The sequence below is a fragment of the Onychostruthus taczanowskii genome, unplaced genomic scaffold (assembly GCF_017590055.1).
Source record: "Onychostruthus taczanowskii isolate IOZ18803 unplaced genomic scaffold, ASM1759005v1 scaffold58, whole genome shotgun sequence".
In the NCBI taxonomy this organism is placed as follows: Eukaryota; Metazoa; Chordata; class Aves; order Passeriformes; family Passeridae; genus Onychostruthus; species Onychostruthus taczanowskii.
Window position 1 is genome coordinate 4,941,698 of NW_024503457.1, and position 20,217 is coordinate 4,961,914.

The 20,217-nt window shown below is 36.8% G+C and overlaps 1 protein-coding gene across 2 annotated transcripts in view; it reads right to left on the minus strand.

The window, feature by feature from the left end:
- Positions 1-210: 210 nt before the first annotated feature.
- Positions 211-20,217, minus strand: part of GCC2 (GRIP and coiled-coil domain containing 2) — a 34,869-nt gene continuing 14,862 nt past the window's right edge. For both annotated transcript variants that reach the window (XM_041418103.1, XM_041418102.1), the window contains 12 exons: positions 19,924-20,028; positions 19,194-19,356; positions 18,538-18,638; positions 18,330-18,407; positions 17,508-17,645; positions 15,377-15,498; positions 13,644-13,820; positions 11,876-12,093; positions 10,298-10,492; positions 9,328-9,467; positions 8,348-8,549; positions 211-7,162 (listed from right to left, as the gene is read on the minus strand). In XM_041418103.1, the coding sequence (XP_041274037.1) occupies positions 7,092-7,162; positions 8,348-8,549; positions 9,328-9,467; positions 10,298-10,492; positions 11,876-12,093; positions 13,644-13,820; positions 15,377-15,498; positions 17,508-17,645; positions 18,330-18,407; positions 18,538-18,638; positions 19,194-19,356; positions 19,924-20,028 (1,710 nt within the window). In that variant the 3' untranslated portion in view covers positions 211-7,091. The remainder of the gene's footprint in view (positions 7,163-8,347; positions 8,550-9,327; positions 9,468-10,297; positions 10,493-11,875; positions 12,094-13,643; positions 13,821-15,376; positions 15,499-17,507; positions 17,646-18,329; positions 18,408-18,537; positions 18,639-19,193; positions 19,357-19,923; positions 20,029-20,217) is intronic.

Genomic DNA, 20,217 nt, shown 5'->3' on the forward strand with positions numbered 1-20,217 from the left:
GTACCAAGAAAAGCCAGGAATTCAGTTTCACAGTTTCCCTCCCCAGACTGTCTGCACTTTGCAGCAAATTTGCGCCCTGGGGGCTGATTTAAATTTTTGTTTTGTCTTGCTTTACAACAGAAATAACAATTCTTAATTGTTATTAATTATCCATTACATAGTATTAGACCATACTGGCATTCTAATTAACTTGTAAAATTCAGTCCAGAATACTTAAGCAAGTAATTTAATAGGATTCACAAAACACACACCACAGACTCGTAAGGAGATCATTCCTTCCATTCCAGTATAATGCAGACTATGACAATTTTCTTCCTATGGAGTTTAAAGAAAATATGGTAATCTGCCTACTTATTTCAGCTTACAAACCCATCACAAAGTTTAACATTCTGCTGCTAATGCACTTGGCATCAGGTACAGAAGTGCCATTATCCCCAGCAGGCAAGTCAGGAAATAGAGACAGAGACTCTGAAATTAAATTCACAAAGGAAGTGTGTGGCAAAACAGGGAATTTGGACTCCATGTCTCCAGACCAGCATATTAATCACAAAATTAATGCTTTTTTTTTTTTTTTTTTTTTTTTTTTTTTTTTTTACTCTCATCTCTCCCTTTAAGACCAGAGTAAAATGCAGTTTTAAGTAGGCATATGATGTTCTATTTCCAGACTACTTTACTTTTATGATTTTACCAGAGTTGTATGAAGAGACCTGAGTAAGTAACTTCTAACTGTGGTATTTGCTCAAGCTTTTGCTTTCTTCACGCAACTGCAGATGGTAGATTCATAGAATGGTTTGGGTTGAAACATCAGGGACCTTAAACACAAACAGGGATGTCTTGCACTAGACCAGGTTACTCATCCAACCTGGCTTTGAATACTTCAAGGGATGGGACATCCACAGCTTCTCTGGGCAACTGTTCCAGGGCCTCACCACCCTCGGAGTAAAGAATTTCTTTCTAATATCCAATCTAAGCCTATTCTGACTCTGAGAGCCTGCTAGCAGAGCAGCCTTATGGTTGTTCACCTTAATATAATCAATGGATTTAAATTGTAAGCTGTGTCGGTGTTCATGTCACACCTCCAAAGCTATGAAGCTAAAGCAACAGTGAAGGAAATGTAAGTAGGAATAACTTTTGAACATGTGTCTAGCTAAATATTTCAGCAAAGCTGTTAATGAATTAAGAGGTGAAAAATTATTTAGGTTTCACATTTTTGCTCAACATTATTAACTCCACTAATCAATTGAATAAATAAATTTTGACCACTATTTGATATCTCTAAAAAACATTGCTATTATTAAAAACAATATGTAGTTTGATCAGAATACTGGAAGACATTTTACTGATCATTCTGACATCCATATAAAAGCAGTCAGATTTCTGCTTCATGCATTTTAGACACACCTAGTATATTCAGCATCATTTTTTCTTGGAAGAGGGAAGGAGACTGCAAAAACCAAGGACATAAATTTTATTGATCAATCTAAAATTTCTGCAAAATTGATCAATAAATGTCCATATTTAGCAGCATAAATTTCTGCTTCATGACATGATCAGCACTTGTGCAGACACAGTAAAGGCTAAAGAAAAAACTTACGGCAGCACCACAAAACAGGTACTTTAAGAAATAATGACTCTTGGAGTTCATGGTATTACTCTCACATTTTTTATAGTAAAAGTGTGTAATTTTTCTACTTCAGACTTTTTGTCACTGCAATTCCCATCTTTCCCAGAATGTTACAAAACCTATCCTTAGCTTTTCTACGTTTTCTGAAAATCTCTTCCTGCAAGATATCCACTATCCCCCACCACTGCAATCAACTGGTTTAACCAGTTTCCAAGAGAAAGGCTGGTGGGTAGTCAGGGCAGGGACAGAGAGCTGCCACGTCAACAGCAGGAGCTGTTTAGGGTTTTTATCCCCACCATCTGCTTTTATCCTCCTTGCAGAGGCTGTAGCCCATGCCCCTGGAGCAGAGGGACCACCCACCTGTCCCCTTGCAAAGGTGGGCAGCTTCACCTGGACTGCTACAGCTGCAGGTTTAAGCCAGTGCTGGGACTAGATGTGAGAGGAGCATTAACTACTCTGTATAAAGAAGTGGATGCTGAAGCCAAAATGATGCGATTGGCCTTCTCCCTTGGCAAGAGTAATGCTGAGCATCAGCAACTTAACTCCACAAAGGGGAGTAATAACAGTAAAACAGCATTTGCGTAAAAGCCTTTTTCTGAAACTCTATAATGGTTTCTATGCTTTTTATTTTTGAGATGCTCTGCATGCTGCAAAGGGCAAGAGAGCCAAGAGCTAGTATGTACCTCCCCTCAGGAAACAGTCTGAGTGTTCTCAGAACAAGCTTCGATTTTCAGGCAATGAAACAATAAACCCCACTTAAATCCTATGCTCGTACACAGCTGCTATCATGTGTCTATCAATTTAAAACACTTTCAAAGGCTGCTGTGGGAGGACTGGGACTGTGCCCACACCCAAAAGAGAACACTAGTTTTGACACTCATTACATTTACCTTGGATTCTTAAGAAGCCTTTAGGCATTCAACTGACAGTGAAAAAAAAAATTGCCAATACCAAGGCATGCTGATTTGTTGGAGCAGTAACTGATGTTCATTTCCATACTTGTTTTACTATTCTCAGTCTTCACTATTCAATCCAGCCTGAATCTTCAGAATGAGCCTGAGAAACACAGGACAGGAAGGAAAGGAAGGAAACACCTGAATCTAAGATAGATCTTCTCATCCTTTCACAACCATATGATAAATTTTAACCAAATTCATTTAAAAAGTAGTGAGATTATTATTTCCCTTCCCCATAGCATATATAAACTCATGTGAAAGCTGTTAGAAGTTGACTGGCAGTACCAGGCTCTCTTTTTTGACCCTTATATCCACTTATTATGTCTTCTTTGCACAGCTTATGATCCCATCTCTGACCACATATTTCTGTAATAAGCATGGTCTAAGAAAAATTGTTGGCAAGAAAATAAACACACCAAACTCTTGCTTAAATCAAACCAAGCACCTCTTCATCCACTTAGCATGTAATCTTTGCACTAGGACAATTATGCAGATTAAGAAAAATTATCACAGCCTATTAGAGAAGAGGTAATTATGGCCATTTCAAAGCTGAGTGCAATTAGAAATGCGTGCTGATTTATAAGGTAGTTAGTACTCAAACACACTAAATGCAATCCTGCTAATAAGGTCATTAGCAGCTTCTGCAACCCTCCTCTCCTTCACATCTAATATTGTCAGATTGCTGGTGACAATCTAGTAATACATTTGAAGTCATTTAAATGAGCTTTAAAATTTTTTTTTAAACCCTAGAACAAACCAATTTCTCTTCTGTTCACCCAGAAGAATCCATTGCTGTAGTTGCCTTCCAAAGTAGAGGCTCTGGATACTACACCAGATCCATAAAATCTCTTCAATACAATGGTAGACAGTTCTTGTTTTCTACCTTGCACCTGAGTAGCATTTTCTCAGGTAAGAACAAGCATTCATGGAAAAAAAAGTCACTCTGTTGCATAAAGGTGAATTTTATTGATGTGATGGCCACATGAAAAGGCCACCAGAAACGTATTTCCAAACAAAATACTTATCTATCAGTCTAGCAATTCTGAAATTACTACAGCAAATATATTTTTATCTCTTCATACATTTGGTTTCTCAGCTTGTGAGTGGTGACTGGTATTTGCAAGGCTTCTAAAGGGATATTTTCACAGTACCAACAATAGTAGAACTAGCAGATAGTTTAGGAAGTATTGGTGCACTGGGTGAAGCTAAGGCATAAGCCAAATGAAGCATATATGTTTAAACTGGCTTCAAAGTCACTTAGTACAAAGTAAGGAGAATTTTTAGGCATTCCTCCACAATTTCATAATATATCATCTCTTATCACAACAAATAGATGGAGGGAGATGGACGAAGGAGAATTTAAATTTAGAAAATAATATAACCGTGTAACCTCACAGTTCTACTTTGGGGAAGGAGGGTCATGAAAGAAAAAAAGCAACCTTACTCTCCTGTGTATAATTTCTAACATGGTTCCCTTTGGCCATCCTGAACCCCGGATTCAACTGGCCATATCTATACAACAGCCTGACAAGTTCTGATCTTCCTGTCTTTCAGCTGGAGCACTTTTGCTTGCACAGATGAGTCTCCCTTCTGGGTAAAGGGAAAATGAAAGACAGATAACCCATTTCTAAGTCAGCATTAGATAGCTGAAAATTCAGCCACAGTGCAGGTCTGGTAACACTGAATCACTCTCATTTTTGCTTTTTGCTTAATATATAACCTGTATAGTGACAGCAGAATTACTATTATTATTATTATTATTATTATTATTATTATTATTATTGCTTCCTTATGCTTAGGCTGAAGGCAGGCTGTTAAAAGATAAAAATTGGTCCTAAGCTTATGAACATTTTGTGTAAGGGTGATATTTTCTGTGAAACATTCTAATAGATGTGGCACTGTAAAGAAAACAAAAAGAACCAGAAAGCAAAGTCAGCACAGTGCTCTTCCAAAAAAGAGCATCATAGTATCACAAGAAGTAGCAGTACTAGTTAAAACCTTAAACTGCTTTTTGAAAGCAAATCACAGCTACAATGCTGTACATTAAAATGCAAATATATGACATATAAAAAGTTCTCTATGCAAAATAATCCTGTTTCCAGTTCATGTTCTTCTATGCCATTTGCTCAAGTGTCTGTTAAACTTTATTTTCTTATAGTCAGTTTATTGCCACATAGGTAAGTTCTGGCAATCTTAACAACAGAAAACAGTTTAGTGACAGTTATTAAAATATTTTTACATTAATTAAGATCTCTATCTTTCATTGTAAAAAAAATATATTAATGCAAGTTGTTCACCCCATTCATAAGTACGGTACTCAAGTTTTACTAAAAACAGTGAGCATGCAACTCAGACTTGAAAGAAGTCAATAAGCAACTGGTATTTCATACAGCCAGTGATATATGTTACTTGCACACCTTTATTCACAGCTTACAATGTTCAATAATTTACAGTTCTGAAATATGTGCATTTTAAGAGGAACTTGTCACAGCTCTTAAGCAATAGCAGAAATCAGGTCAGCAGCAAACAGAGTGTGATCTAAGTGAGACAAAGCCATACCCTTCTACTCATGTGCTTCCGTTGTTAAAATCACAGCAGGATGACTAGCACTTATTTTTATACGTTTCCAATCTCTCCTATTGCTGCTTTGGCATTTTTCTGAATAACATTAACCAAATCCAGGTGAATAAGGAGTTGGAATCCAGCATCTGAGATCTGGTCCAAATCATTCCAAAGGCAAATGCAAGAAAGTCTAAACACAGCCTTCTGTTTGCTACCTACAGACACCTAAAAGACTTGTCCTTCACACTACTGTTGATCAGTTCTGTGTTCTGAAAGCTCCCAGAGGATGTTTTCCCCAGTAGCACAAACCATAAAGGTTCCAGTTAAAATATATATTGGAGGGGAAGAAAATAGAAGTGCCTAAGACAGTGAAAAGGAATTAAAATACCTAAATAAAGCCTGCTGGCTTTGTTGATTGTGTACTGAAATAGATACAACAAGCAAAAAATTAAACCAAAGGCAAACTTACAGAATAGTTTATTCTCAATATGTTGCCATTCTGCTGTTCATATGTTCAGATTAATCTCAGCCTGAAATAAGGCAATATTAAAGGAAAAGCATCATTTCCTCAGAGCTAAGGTAGATAGGAAAGGAAGAACCCTATTCAGTATCTGTATGGGTACCAGGGAAAGACTCTCTGTAAAACAACACAGAGAATAGGAAAATATGAGTGAAAAAGACAGAAGGACTCTGGTTTAAACATAAGCAGGATTCAAACACATGCGTATGCTTTTTAAAACCTTCCAAATAAATTAAGATGGTGAAAGGCATTATGGACTGTATAAGGGAGAAGACAACTGAAGATAAAAAGAGGTGCTGTGTTGATAATAGAAGAAGAGATGGTAGAAATTTATTTTTCTGGGGAAAAACCTATAACATTCTGTTGAGTAACCTGGAACAGAGACCATCTCATCTGTGCAAATATCTGCGCAAACATTGTACACACACACACACACAGGTAATGGAGAGAATAAGATCTTCACTCATTAGAACATTTAGAAAATGCATCTATTGACAAAAGCTTCATTCTTTTCTCTCAGAAGTTAATGTTAGGAGTCTGACCTGTGGGCTCAGATTCATTCTTTAGTGTCTTCACTATGACTAAGTCAGTACGAGCAGTCTTGTCATGCATTTAGAGACATTGTTACAGTAATGGAACATTTCTTCCTGGTCTTTTCCACAAGCTTCCAACCTCAGATTAAAAAGCCCTAGTTTAAGCTCTTTCTCACAAAGCCCCTCAACTCACTTAGGACCTCTGAGTCTTGGAGTACTATCCTAAGGCTTCCATAGATGCCATTAATCTCTACTACAGTACCATGCCCAGGTGTGACAAGCACTGCATTTCATACAGATTTGCACCCTCTACATTTTGTGAACTGTTGCCTTCATGTTTTGCAAAAGCAAAATAATTTAAGAAAGACAACAACTTTAAAGCAGAAAATGCCCTTTCTGTTTCTTAATTATCTTACCTATTGTAGCCATCACAAGAGAGGAAATTTCTTAAATGTGCAGAGAGTAACACTAACCATATAGATTAGCTAGCTGACAGTGATATGTGAAAGCAACTGTAAACACTTTTAAATGCTTAAAATCTAAACTCTAGTTATTCCAGTTAATATAAGGTCAAACTTTTAAACTGATATCAAAAGAGTTATCACAGGTTGACAAATTCTGTTTCCAAGCTATTTGCAATGAATTTTTCACTTCTCATAGTTCTTATTATCAGCTTTAATATTTACAAGAAAAATAGTTCACTGCTGCCAGAGCATAACATAGGACCATCTTTCAGAGCTACTGCAGGCTTCTTTCTTGGTGGAGCCTAAAAAGCTGAAAAAAACCCACAAAAATAAAACCCTGTAGTTCAACACTACAACACCAACAGATCTACAGTAAGATTTCTCAGTTTTGCAGTTGTGGAATGTTTTTAAAGATTCAGTATTTCCACTGTTTTATCGAAGTCCTGACCAGCTGTGGAGGTACGAAGCCCACCCAGAAGGCCGTGAGGTACTCTCTTCTTCACCTGAAGGAGGAAGAAAAGCAGACTTTATATTATGTTAGACATTTATTATGTTAGACAGTGCATTGTTTGGTTACATATCCTTGCCCCCATTCCTTGCCTTTATCCTTTTTCAAATGCTCCCTAAAGCTTCGTGAGAGAGGAATTCACTCTTGGGCTGACATAGACATGGATTGTACCACCAAGTCCACTTTACTTTGGGTACTTAAGAATGCAAGCTTCGTGAGAAAGGAATTCACTCTTGGGCTGACAGACATGGATTGTACCACCAAGTCCACTTTACTTTGGGTACTTAAGAATGTCTGAAAAAGGTAGTTAAGCAACATCCTCCAGAAAAATCCAATCAGTCTTCATTAGAGGGCCAGAACAACATCAACATGCTATGAACTTAACTTACATCTTATTTTTCCAAATGCACAGCCTATCATGGAATGCAATACTTGAACACTTCCCTTTTTAATGCTTTTGTTCATAAGTTTTAAGTTCTGATACGTACATGTGTTGCTTACTGTTTATATTAATTCTAAGATAAAGTATATTTCAGTTGCTAATGAAGTACAAGAAGCTACAGTAACTACCATTGAGAAGTGACAAACAATACCTTAAAAAGCATTTAAGGGAACAAATGCTGAGAGTATTTGAAGCAGAAACAGAACATTATTGTACACAGAAATCCAGTGCTTATTTTTTGCAAATGCCCAACTCTTTTTATGTCCTTCCCCAGTTACTTTATTTCTTCAATGAAGAGTGTATTTAAGATATCTTTAAATGTATTATATTGAAACTAATATTACATCTGCAGTACTGTCTTGAGAGAACAACTTTAGCTATCTGTCTAGAACATCTGCCAAGAAAATAATTCAATGATGTAAACATCTATTTTGACAAAATTTTTAAACTCTACTCAAAACATGAACACATTAAATTTTTCAACTTACCACTGTCTTCCTAAAATGTGAATGTTTCAGTAGAAATTATATTTTATGTCAATTTTATGGTATTTGTTCTGTTTATTGAAAACTGCATAGTAACTTCCTAACAAAGAAAATGGTTTTCTGACTAGTTCATTGGCATTATGATACTAAGTTTTGTTTTTTCTCAAAGGTCTACACAACAGACAGCGCAGAACTATCCTTTTCCTTTTTCACTTTTCCTCTTTTTTGTGACAATATTTTGAACACCACCTACCTTGGGCAATTGCTACCAGCTTCCCCTTCTCTTCAGGGCTGAGTTGCAACATGGTGTCTATTACTGGGAGCAGCCGTTCCTTCTCACTTCCTGATTTCAGAAATATGAACTGCAATAGAACGTTCTTCAAGTATTCTAGATTAGCCACAGACTTTTCTCTCTCTTGATTTCTTTCCAATCTTCTTATTTCATTCTTAAGAAGCTGCAGATGAGGAAAAAAATATGTAATACTGCTTGCCTCACTTAGTGAGTAATTGAACAAAGGTCTTTTGAAGAGCTAAAAAATGAATTATGCAGCTTGCTTCAAAAAGAATAATTCATGTTTAGCAACATATTCAGGACAAAAATTCAGTGAAAATTAAATATGTGATAATGTTGTAAGAAGTAACTTATTGACTAAAAATGCCCTTTTTGGATAAAATTTGTGCAGTATAGTGATACAATATCAGTGATATAAGAGTAGTAACAGTGGAACAGTTAAGTAACTCAGATATCTGATGACATCAATTTAAAAGTATTTTACAAAAGAAAGCATAGTACATTTAGAAATGTCTTCAGAAAGCCCATTGATACATTAGTTCATGTGTCTTCTTTTAACTTAAGACAGCTAAAACAGGCTACAGAAAGAGAAACCAGACAATGTTTCCCTTGGGATTTACTGCTTTTATCTAAGTGAAAATAGTACAGACTCTTTACTAAACATTAAACTTCCCAACTCCTGAAGTTTTTTTCTAGAAGCTTTTACTCCTACACTCCTCTCCTCCTTCCCCTCAGCCAACCAGAAACTGTGGTGGAAAAAAACCCAAAAAACTGAAGTATACTCTGGAAGCACTAATTAGACCTGTGGAATAAAAGCCCCCCCCAAATTAAGTTTTACATCACCAAAATTTTATAGACTGGAATTTTCTGAAAGATGTTTGGTCTAAGAAACAGACCATGGAAATTAGAGCTGTCCTCACATCTCTTGTGTGTCTGCTAACCTTTATTTGTTCCATTAGGATTGCATTGGTTGCTTCTGATTCACGAAGTAATTCATTCAAGTGATCAGCGCTCTTAGTTGTTGTGTTTAGTTTCTGAATCAGTTCATCCTTGGTGAGATCTGCTTGCCACTGAGATGGTTCTGCAATTAATTGGAAAAGAAAACTAAGAGAAGGAAAAAGCACTTGCATCTATTTCATACTAACTTAACATCAGGGCTTGACTAATGTAGTTTCTTATGAACAGAATTCATGGGAAGTCAGAGTGCAGAGTTAACAGGCATCAATGCTGTTGCTGCATGCTTATTTTCTGATCTATTTCTGTTTATATATTATAAGGTGGCTGGCAAAATAGTTCTAGAGTACCTCAAGATACCTGGTTTTAACTTATTCCTTGTTTCCTACCCATAAATGGAGATTTTCAACATTTATCCATGAAGTGTTCAGTAGACTCTGAAAACAGGATTATATGCTACTATGTATTTTTCTGGTTTTGGAGGACTCCTAAAATATTCTTTTTCATGCTGGATTACACTTTCCTAGAAAAAAAAACTTATGAATAAAGTACTGTTCTAATAAGCCTCGTTAAGATAAACAGAAATTTTATCCTTTTACTAACAGGGTTAAATGAGCACTACTAGCGCTGATTTAACACAGTCCCTAGTAGAGACTTATTCAGAATACAAAAATTTCTGTAACTATTCACTGACTTGCTCACCTGGTCTTTTCCCTTTAAAAGCTCAGAAATATGACATCTTTAAATCACTAAAACCTGTAGAAATGTCCTACTGTAAGTCCTTATTCAATGACAAAACTCCTACAAAAGTTCAGGACAGTGTAAACTCAGTGGCACTTGACTAGACTTGTGTCTTGCACCTAAAAGCATGAAAACACAATGCTCTAAAATATTTTGAGGGCATGAACTTCTGCAACCTATGTAGGCAAGCACTTCTGAAAGCCACGCCCTACCTACCAGGCTTTGCTTCTGGTGAGTTCAGCAGTTGCTCCAAGGATTGAACATAGGTGCTGGCTGAGGACACAGACTCCGTGTCTGTTGTTTCCATACCTTCTCCCTCCTCCCTAGCCACAGAGTGCACATCGAGCACAGGAAGGTCAGTGCTCCGCCGCTCTCTCAAGCTCTTTGTTGCCGGATTTGAAACAGCTGGACCTGGAAGATACTTACTGATGTTCACAGCAGAATGAAATTGGGCTATTTCCTACGTGTGACTGCCAGGGATCGAGAGTGGTACATAAAATAGCCTTCAAAATGCCGGGGAAGGTGAAGCCAAAAGAAAAAGCCAGATAAGCATGTAACGTTTATAATACTAAAATACTGTCTTTCACCTCCAAATGGCCATTCCAGTCAAAGTCTGGTTCTAAACAGAAACTTGATTGGCAATTTTTATTTCAGTTACTATGAAACCTTCATGCACATCTCCCTGAATATGTGTTTTAGTTATGGTAAGAGTAACAAATACCTTTAATGCAAAACAATTTGCTTTTGTTTCAACCAGTCCTGTGGGAGGTGTAAATTCTTCTGTTTTATTACTGTGTGCATGACCCTTCTACTTCAATAATAACAGAGCAACTTAAACTGCTACTGCTGCTTGGCAAATGTCCAACTACATCCTGATTAGTAACTTTACAGTTACAAAAATAGCACTTGAGATTGAAAGAAGGATCAAACAGCAAGTATAATAAACAGCATGTATACAAATAACATTCTTAAAACAGTTTCCAATACACTTTTCTTTAGTTTTACACTTCATACTTGAGACAGATCTCCAGCATGCTCCAAAACCTGAGACAACATGATAAGAAAAACAAGTATTTTCAAAGTAATTTCCCTTCATCTGTCTGATACTGCAGAATAAGTATCAGTCGTGCAGATTCTAGGACAAAATAGTTCCAGTTGGAAGTGACCTACAACAAGTATCTAGTCCAACTGCCTGACCACATCAAAAGTTAAAACATTATCAACGGCATTGTCCAAATGCCTCTGTTTTGGCCATCAATCACTTCAATGGGAAGCCTTTCCAGAGCATGACCACCCTCTCAGTAAGAAAATGCTTCCTAATGTCCAGTCTGAACCTCCCCATGGCAGCTCTGAACCAATCCCATGTCCTATTATTGAATACCAGGGAGAAGAGCTCAGCACTTCCCTCCTCACTTCCCCCACTCAGGAATCTCTAAAGCAGACATGAGGTTGCCCTCAGACTGCTTTCCTCCAAACCAGACCAACTCAGAGTCCTCAGCTGCTCCTCACAGGACAATCCTTCCTGCCCTTCCACCACCTTTGCTGCCCTCCTCTGGATGTACTCCAGAGGAATATATTCCTAAGGACCTTATGATTCTGAAGCAACAGTAAATAACAACAAACATGCATTCCTGACGTGGTATCTGTGGACTGATACACCACATTGCAGATTTCCCAGAAAAAGTTGCTGGTGATTTTACAGAATCAAACACTGTAAGCACATTTTAGTTTCAGACTGAGGTACACAAATTGGTAACTAACCCATGAAAACCTGGTATTCTGCCTGGAAGTTACCTCTAGTGCTTGGTTCACTCTTGAGTTGGAAGAGCTGAGCTTCTACTCTGGAGAGTTGCTGCTGAAGTGTCTCTACTGTCTTCCTGTGCTCTTCTTGCAGGTTCCTGACCTGATCTCTGAAGTTGTTCCGGAGAGCTTCATTCTGGGCTGTCAGCTGACCCAGAGCCTGGGCGTGCTCTGCTTTGATGACCATGTTCTCAGACTGTATTGTGCAGAGTCTGAAAACAGTGCATGCACAAACACTAAGACACAAGCAGCAAAACACTCTAAGTTTTACATTTCAAAATTTTTACAGTTTGAGGCAGTTTTCAATTTTCATGTGTATGATTATCTTAGAACCACTATGTGTGCAACTTTTTGTCATTTAAAGTCCTCTCTACAGGGAAAATTTGAGACTGAAAAAGCTACACATTACTTATTATATGAATGCACTGTGCTATATAAACTTGAATTCTATTCCAGAACAAAAAATTCAGACATCTTTGGGAAATAATGAAGGACTTTAGAGACACTGTGGTCTAAACATTCTTAAATTTTAAAACTGCATCATGACTGTTTATAGTATCATACAGGGCATGTCACTTATACTCCACTTTCTCTAACATTTATTTACCAAGAACTTACTTGGGGACTTCTATAAACACAGGTTTCTAAGATGGTAAGTTTAATTTTTTTAAACCTCAACTTTCAGTGCAGAAGAGTGTAGTAGTTAGCAAGAAAAATGTCAGTAACTCATCAGTTGAACTTGGTTTGGAGGTACTCTAGAAGCACACCAAAATTGTCACACGCAATTAAATAAATGAAATAAATAATTACATATAATACTGACATGATATATACTAATATAATAAATAAAGTCACAAGCAATTAAACAAATGCATTTATGCAAAAACTAAGCCCAGGACTTACCCTTATAAGCATACAGACTTAAACAGAGCCAGAGCAGAAATGACCAGTGTTTAGGTATAAAGGGAACCCATTGTGAAATGGGTTGTTTCCAGAAAAATGCAGAACATAATTTGGTTGACTACAGTGAATCATTATGTAGCTATCAGGAACAGACAAAACTGTACAAAGCCAGTGACAAGAAGTCAACAGTTCCTAATATCCATCAGTAATTTCTAATTAATACTTCATGTGAATATCTCTGTACCATAAAAGGAGAAGAAAAGACAATGATATACTCTTTGTGTGGAGTTCAAGTATTAGTACTCATGTGATTTTATAAGGAATGATACAGATTAAACAGACTCCATTCATTTTGAAAGAAAAATAAGGCAAATTAAGCTCTGGCAAGCACAAACAAAATACAGTACTTTCTGTAACAAAGGTGTTTTGTGGACAAGAACTGGGTATTTTGTCTGTGAACTTGTTTGCTTTCCATATAATTATCTTATTTTTTTAATAGGAAACATCCATAAAATTTAGTAGAGTGGTACAACATAAATGTGGTGCTAGGCAGGGCATTAGACTTAAAAATAGTCAGTGTTAACTGACTATTAACATTAAAAAATGTTAATTTTTAGATCTGATAGTTAAGAGGTAGAAGGTTTGCAGTAATCTCAAATTCCCCTATCAGCTGCTATTTCACCGTCATTGTGGAAGCTTCTGATGGCTTGTGAAAAATAGTAAACAATCCTTTTGAAATTCCTTAACCTTCTCAACAACATGCCTATTTTTTGCAAGTACATGTACAGGCTTCTACATGTTAAGATCTTAAAATTCAAACAAAATAAAATATCCCTATCTTTTTATCAGCAGACCATACTTTTCACGGAGTTCTGCTTCTTTTGCAACAGTCTCTTGCAGCATCTTATTGTGTCTTTCCAGCAGGGTGTCGTGTTCAGACTGCAATGCCTGGAGTTCAGATGCATTCATCTGTGAATTATGCTGAGCATCTTGCAGCTTAACTTTAAGTTGATCTATCACCATTTCCAGCTGTTCCCTGCACGTGGAAGCAAAAGGAATACACAACATGCATTTAAAATAATTACATTATTTCAGAACCTCTATAATATCCACAACATTTTGGATAGCTCATCCAATTTGTGCACTTATTAATAAATCAACACAACACTAAGACCAAAATAATTTCAGAATGTGGCTACAGCAGAAACAATCAGAACTTTTTCAACATAGATTCAAATAGGTTTGCCACATGCCATCTGAACTGCTGGGAATGTAACTACTGGGGTAGGAATCATGACTGATAGCACCTTCTACTTCAAGGAGGGACAAGACAGAAGGAAAATAATACATGGGAATCAGATGGGAGAAAAAATTTCTTCTTAAAAGTGGTGAGGTTTTTTTTTCACTTGTTTCATTTGTTTGAACATCAGTTCAATCAGACCAAATACAGGGGACAAATGGTTACAGTAGATTTTGAGCAAATTACTAGAAAGTAACATCAAGTCCTTAACAGACAAACTCAGTTGGTCAGAAACAATTCAAAATCAGAAATACCAGGAAGAAAAAAATCTTAAGTCATATGCATTCTTTTTTTACTCATTTCTGTATTTATATATGCGGACACCTCCACTATGTCAAGAACTGTGTATCTCACTAATCCTTAGAGTTGATACTTGTAAATAATTTCTTTGGGAACCATTTGTCATCTGTTTATTGCTTATCCAATTTGTTTCCAAGACGGTTCTTTCTCACAAAAAAAAAAAAAAATCTATACCAGAACTTCTTAAAATTCTGCAAATAAGAGAGTCAAAGAAAGTTTGTCTGCTTCAAAAGCAAGAACGTTTCAAAAACCCCAAACCAGCCCCGAAGCCAAGCCCTCCAACAAGGCGCAAGTCGCCCTCTGGCGGATGTTTGGCCGCCATTGCCGGCACCGACTGAGGGTCTGGGGCAGAAACGAATCCTGGCATTCCACACAAAAACGCCCAGTCTGTCACCAAGGGCAGCCACCAATGACTAACAAAAATAACTTGCACAAACTGATTGACTTTTGCAGTGAGTTGAGACATTTTCTGAAGTGAATATGAATTCACCTGGCCTATGACTGTACTAAAAGGATTTTCAGGTAACTTTTGGTCGTGTAACTCTTTCCTTCCTTCCCTCATATGATACAACATACAGGATTTCATAAATATGCAGTAACTGATGACTGAATTGCCATCCAGAGCTTTACTTACACTTAACCACTCATTCCTGAAAAAGTTCAAAAGTGAGCTCAGCTGAACTGAACCAATCTGCTCTTTTCCTCTTAGTTGCAAATAGCATTTGGCTACTTCACATCAGAGAAAATGTCAAGTCTACACAGAATGGGCAAGCTAATTTCTACTCATGAGAGTTATAAAAAACTTTCTAAGACCTTACTTCTCCTTCCAACTGTAACAATAGGTGATCTATACAAAAACAGTGGTTAAAAAGACAAATCCAGCTATTAGAAACTAATACAGCACCACGACAGTAGGAACTGATAATATTTATTCTGTTCAGCTAGGCAGCACCACAGTCAAATTACAGATCAAGTGAAAATGTTAGTTTTACCTTTCTTGTTTGGCTCCTTCAGATTCTGTCCGAGCAGTACATTTATTCTTTTGCTGTTTTAGAACATTATGAACACGGACTTTGTAGCTCTCAAATTCAGATGTAACAGATGCTTGTTCAGCCTACCACACAGAAAACAAACCTGTAAGTTATGCTGTTGCTCCCTAATTTCTCTATAATGAAATGCATCTTACACTGAAAAAAAATTAAAACGACCTGCTGTATTTCCTTCTTTAAAATAGATAATTAAAACAGTGACCAACATAACAATGTTTCTTTAGATTTTAACTGAGTATCATATAATGTGAAACTTGAGACACTGATTTTCAACATACCAGTATTAAAGAAAAGAAAGAATACTTGAAAATTCAAAAACTGCATTCAACTGATTCATAAGCCAGGGGATCTGACACAGGTTTAAATGAAAGCAAAGGTGACAGAAAATACAAGAGGCATAATTCTGTTTCTCTCCAACACTACAAGGGCAACAAAAATTCTAACGTGAGATGAAGTTATGCATACTTCTGAGTTAAGTCAGTCTTGCAATGGTATTACATAGCACCAGATATAATATTCTAGTTTACTGTAAAGGTGTTTGGTCTGTCTTTTCTCCTAAATTCAGCTGTTGCCTGAGTTTCTGTGGACATATAGAAAACTGCCTCACATCACAGTAGCTTCATCCTTGACTGTACACTATACAGCAAAGATTACTGCCACCCTTCCAGTACTCACACTGAATATTCCTCTTAAAAAAAAAAAAAAAAAAAAACAAAAACAAAACAAACAAAACAGCACTGACTCAAGTTTTCTTTCTTGGATCTTAGGACTAGGTCATGGATTCATTAGTCACTTGCATTTACAAGTAACTAAAATGTTCTCACCTCCAAGAGGAGGATTTTGGAAACTTTCCCTTCAGCTGAACTGCCTCTGATTAGCCACTGGTCCAGATTTTCAGAGTCTGTACATTTTGTAGCCATATTCTTTACATTAATCCTTTGCTTTTCTTCCTGTCAAACTGTGTGAATATTCCTAAGTCCTCAGGTACACAGCCTTAAATGTCAGCATGATTTCTGTTTTCTACTATCTGCTTTGGTGTCCACATTTCCTTTAGAAGGAATTTTCTTTTGCTAACAACCTTTAATAATATCTATTTTCCATATGTAGGGCATCTGAATAGGAAAGCTAATCCTCCAAGAGGTTCAAGCTGTGCCAATATGGAAGATCTACAACCTTGCTGATTTCACAGCATCACAGAGCAAACCACCACAGACAGGTATTGTAAGCACCCAGGTATGAAGAATACATTTGTAAAACCATGATCCGTGAGTACAGGCACAACTAAGGCAAACCTCCTGTGGCAGCAATCACAAAGCTTGTCCATTTCAGTTCAGCTTTTTAAAACGCAGTTGTTCTTTTGAGAGGCTGAATTATTCAGCTGCTGCTCACCTGCAGGATGCACCTACCACCACACCTACCATACAACAGTGGCCATAGAGTAGTGCAGTAATCCCCATAAAGGTGGTTGGAACATAAGAGTCCTACTGTATTTTGAATCTGCTTGTCTCCAATGCAAACACTGCATTCCAGGACTATCAAACAGGGTTAAATAAGCAAAAAAATCCCAGAAACAATAATAAACTTTAGTAACAGTGTCAGTTTTCCATGTGGTTCAGCTGCCAGTTAAGAAGCTGCTCATATTTCAGCATATTAAAAGGTGCTTGCAAATATATTTTTTCACAGTTTTTTTTTCTTTAAAGTGGTATCTGTGTTAACTGGTTTTATATGAAACAACTTATATTCCTATTTTTTCATTTGTGCTCTTTTCTTTAAAGAATTTTCTTTTCCCTGAGTGTATATTTACTGATATCTTAAATAAATCCTGGTTTCCCACTACCACAGGTTTTTCCCTACTGTAAATAGCAGTATGCAATCCAGATGTTTCATCCCAAGTGATACACATCAACCAGGACAGTCTGGCTCGTCCCTTATACCACCACTCAATACTGGGGTAATTCGCAATTCTTGACAGAGAAAAAAAGAGTGAAAAATCAGAAAAATATTTTTGAAGAAGCAAAGAGTGCAAGTAATCTCCCTTCTTAAGCCTCTAAGATTACTTCTTCCACTGGAATACCTGGGCTGCTCGGCACTCTTCTTGCAGGGCTGCAATTTTTTGCTGGCAAGCACTCATTGTACGCTGGTGCTGCTCCGAAGATGTTCGTAGCTGTTCCTGAACTTTATGCTTTTCTGATGTCAGTACAGCCACTTGAATCTGAAAAAGTCAGTTGAAAATTTCACTATCACGAAAACTTTTTTTACTTTTCCAAGGGAACATGCCACTGAGAACCTAGGACTCTACTATAGCAATTCCTGCACAGAGCTGGTGAATATAAAACTAAAATCCAACAAAAATAGAATAAAAAAATAGACATGGGTTACCATGTAATAATTTTTAAAAAGTGATGCTGTTTAAAGACAGAATTGAAGATATAATTACAATGTTGGGGTAGAAGCATTTAAGAAAGCCAACCTCTCTCTCCTCTCTGCTTCTTTCATTACATTCTAATCCATTTCTATTCTGTATACAGATGGACAACACTTAAGATTTTTGCTGACAATGTTGTGCTTCTGTTTTTAAAATGAGCCACTTCCATTTTTAAAGAAACATTAAAAAAGATGTTCCAGTTACAAGCTTCAAACTCCACAGTCCTCTCCTTTGGTGGAAAGGGAAAGAGGAAAAAGACAGGGTAAATCCACTTAAAGAAAATCATAGCAAAAAATATTTTGGGGGAGAAGCAGCAAACAGACAAAACTCATTTAAGAAAAAGAACCAGTAATCTAAAAGTAAAAATAGCATCTCTTTATTCTTCAGCCGATATTCCATGCGCCCAGTACAAATCACACCCTCACTACTTAAATGAGAAAACTTGTACTAACAAAAAGTGAAGTTTCTTGCCTTATAGGCTTCCACTTGCTGTTGACTGGCTTCCAGTTCCCCTTTCAATGATGCCTGCAACATTAGATGGTCATTTTCCTGCAAGATAAAATTACCTGGAGATTAAAAAAAACCCGTCCAAAGTCAGTAACCTAAAAAATCAGCTGCCAGCTGTTTTTTAAAATCTAGTTTAAAAACAGAATATGCAGTCATTAGCATATGGACTTACAGCTTGTTTTGAATCAGCCAATTCTTTTTTGGTTTTCACCAGGAGTTGTTTTATCTTGGCATTTCTTTCCTCATCCTGCTGCATAGTTGACTGAAGTGACTCTAATGCAGAGAAAAACAATTATATGCAAAGGAAACTTCCCCTCTTATATTTCCTTAAAAATGCTGGAAAATATTTTTAAAAATTCTAACGGATTCCTTAAGAGCTGTGAACAAGTAGCTTACAGTAACTTTAGTATCCTTTTCCTAAGTTATCACAAAGATCTTAAAATAAGTGAAATGTTTTCAAGATTTGCACTTGAGCATAGGAAGAAATTGAATTTTTAACCACATGGTAATCAGTAAAGTTTTATGAGTGTGGTATATCTGAATGAAACCCTTGTCAGTCACCAATATTTAGTACTTATTAATAACTTTATCAGGTAATAAACACAGTATGACAGACAGGTAAATTGGCTTTTAAGTGCTGAACACTGGATTAAGTGATTGATAACCTAGTAAAGGCTCCTCTAAGACAAAACTGCTTTCCTAATGCAACTGTTTAGTATTCCCTGCAAAGCTTACCCTCACTTGCTGACTTGAGAAGTTTTTCCTGAATTGTATCTTTTACCACTGCTAATTATATCATAGTGACTCTTCTGTTTATAGTTTACTCACTTATTTCTTCCTGTAGGGTCTCTTGTTTCTGTTTCTGAATCCCTGTTTCTTGCTCAAGGTCTTCTATTCTGCTGTCTTTATCAGTAATCTTCTGATTAAGTTCTTTTACTAGCCTTTCATAATCAGCTATTTCCATATCCATCAGTGTACTCTTTTGAGCATCCTGAAAGGCACATAAAATGAAGTTAGAGCCTTGCCTGCTAAGACTTTTGTAATTCTGTAAAAAACTATATTGCCCATCAGACAAAGATCTTGTCTCCATCCATATCCACAAATATCACCCATCCACTGGGTTTCCATATCCTCAGTAAATAATCTGTTTTCAAACAAGAATCAAAAGCTTTGAAAAACCTGTTGCTAGTTTTATCAGTAGGTATTTTGTATGTATTAGTTTTTGTCATCTTCAGTCCTTACAACCAAGGCAATTTCTTAACAGTGCACTATACATATGTACTCCAGACATCTGAATTCTACTCCTATTTCTATTCATGAAAGGCCACATAACCCAAGCTAAACCAACAAACAAACAAACAAAAAATGAACCAAAACCAATTCCAAAAGTACATTTCAGCTCTCCAAGCACACAACCAGGGGCAAAAGCCCTCACATTCTCCCTTTTGCAAACCTCCAGATTTAAAATCCTCAGAACAGAAAGGGAGTCATTCAACACAGTCCGATGGGCCAAAATCTTTGGTAGTCTATTAAGCACTAACATGGATAGTAACTCTACCTTTCTGGCCAGCTCTAGTTCTTGCATAGTTTTCTGCAGATGTTTCTTTTCCTTCTGAAGTTGCATCTGAAGCTCCTCCATTTCTCGGAGAGCACCACTATGTTCCTGAAATTTAAGTAGTTGTCAAATATGCAGTCCAATTTCAAAATAGATGCAAACATCTTTCTATACTTAGACACATACACACACAAACTTGTATTGTACAAAGGTAGCTGATTCCTTTCTTAGGAAATCACTGTGAACCAGAGAAAAACCAATAATGCTATGAGAAGTGGTTTCCACATTCTATATACC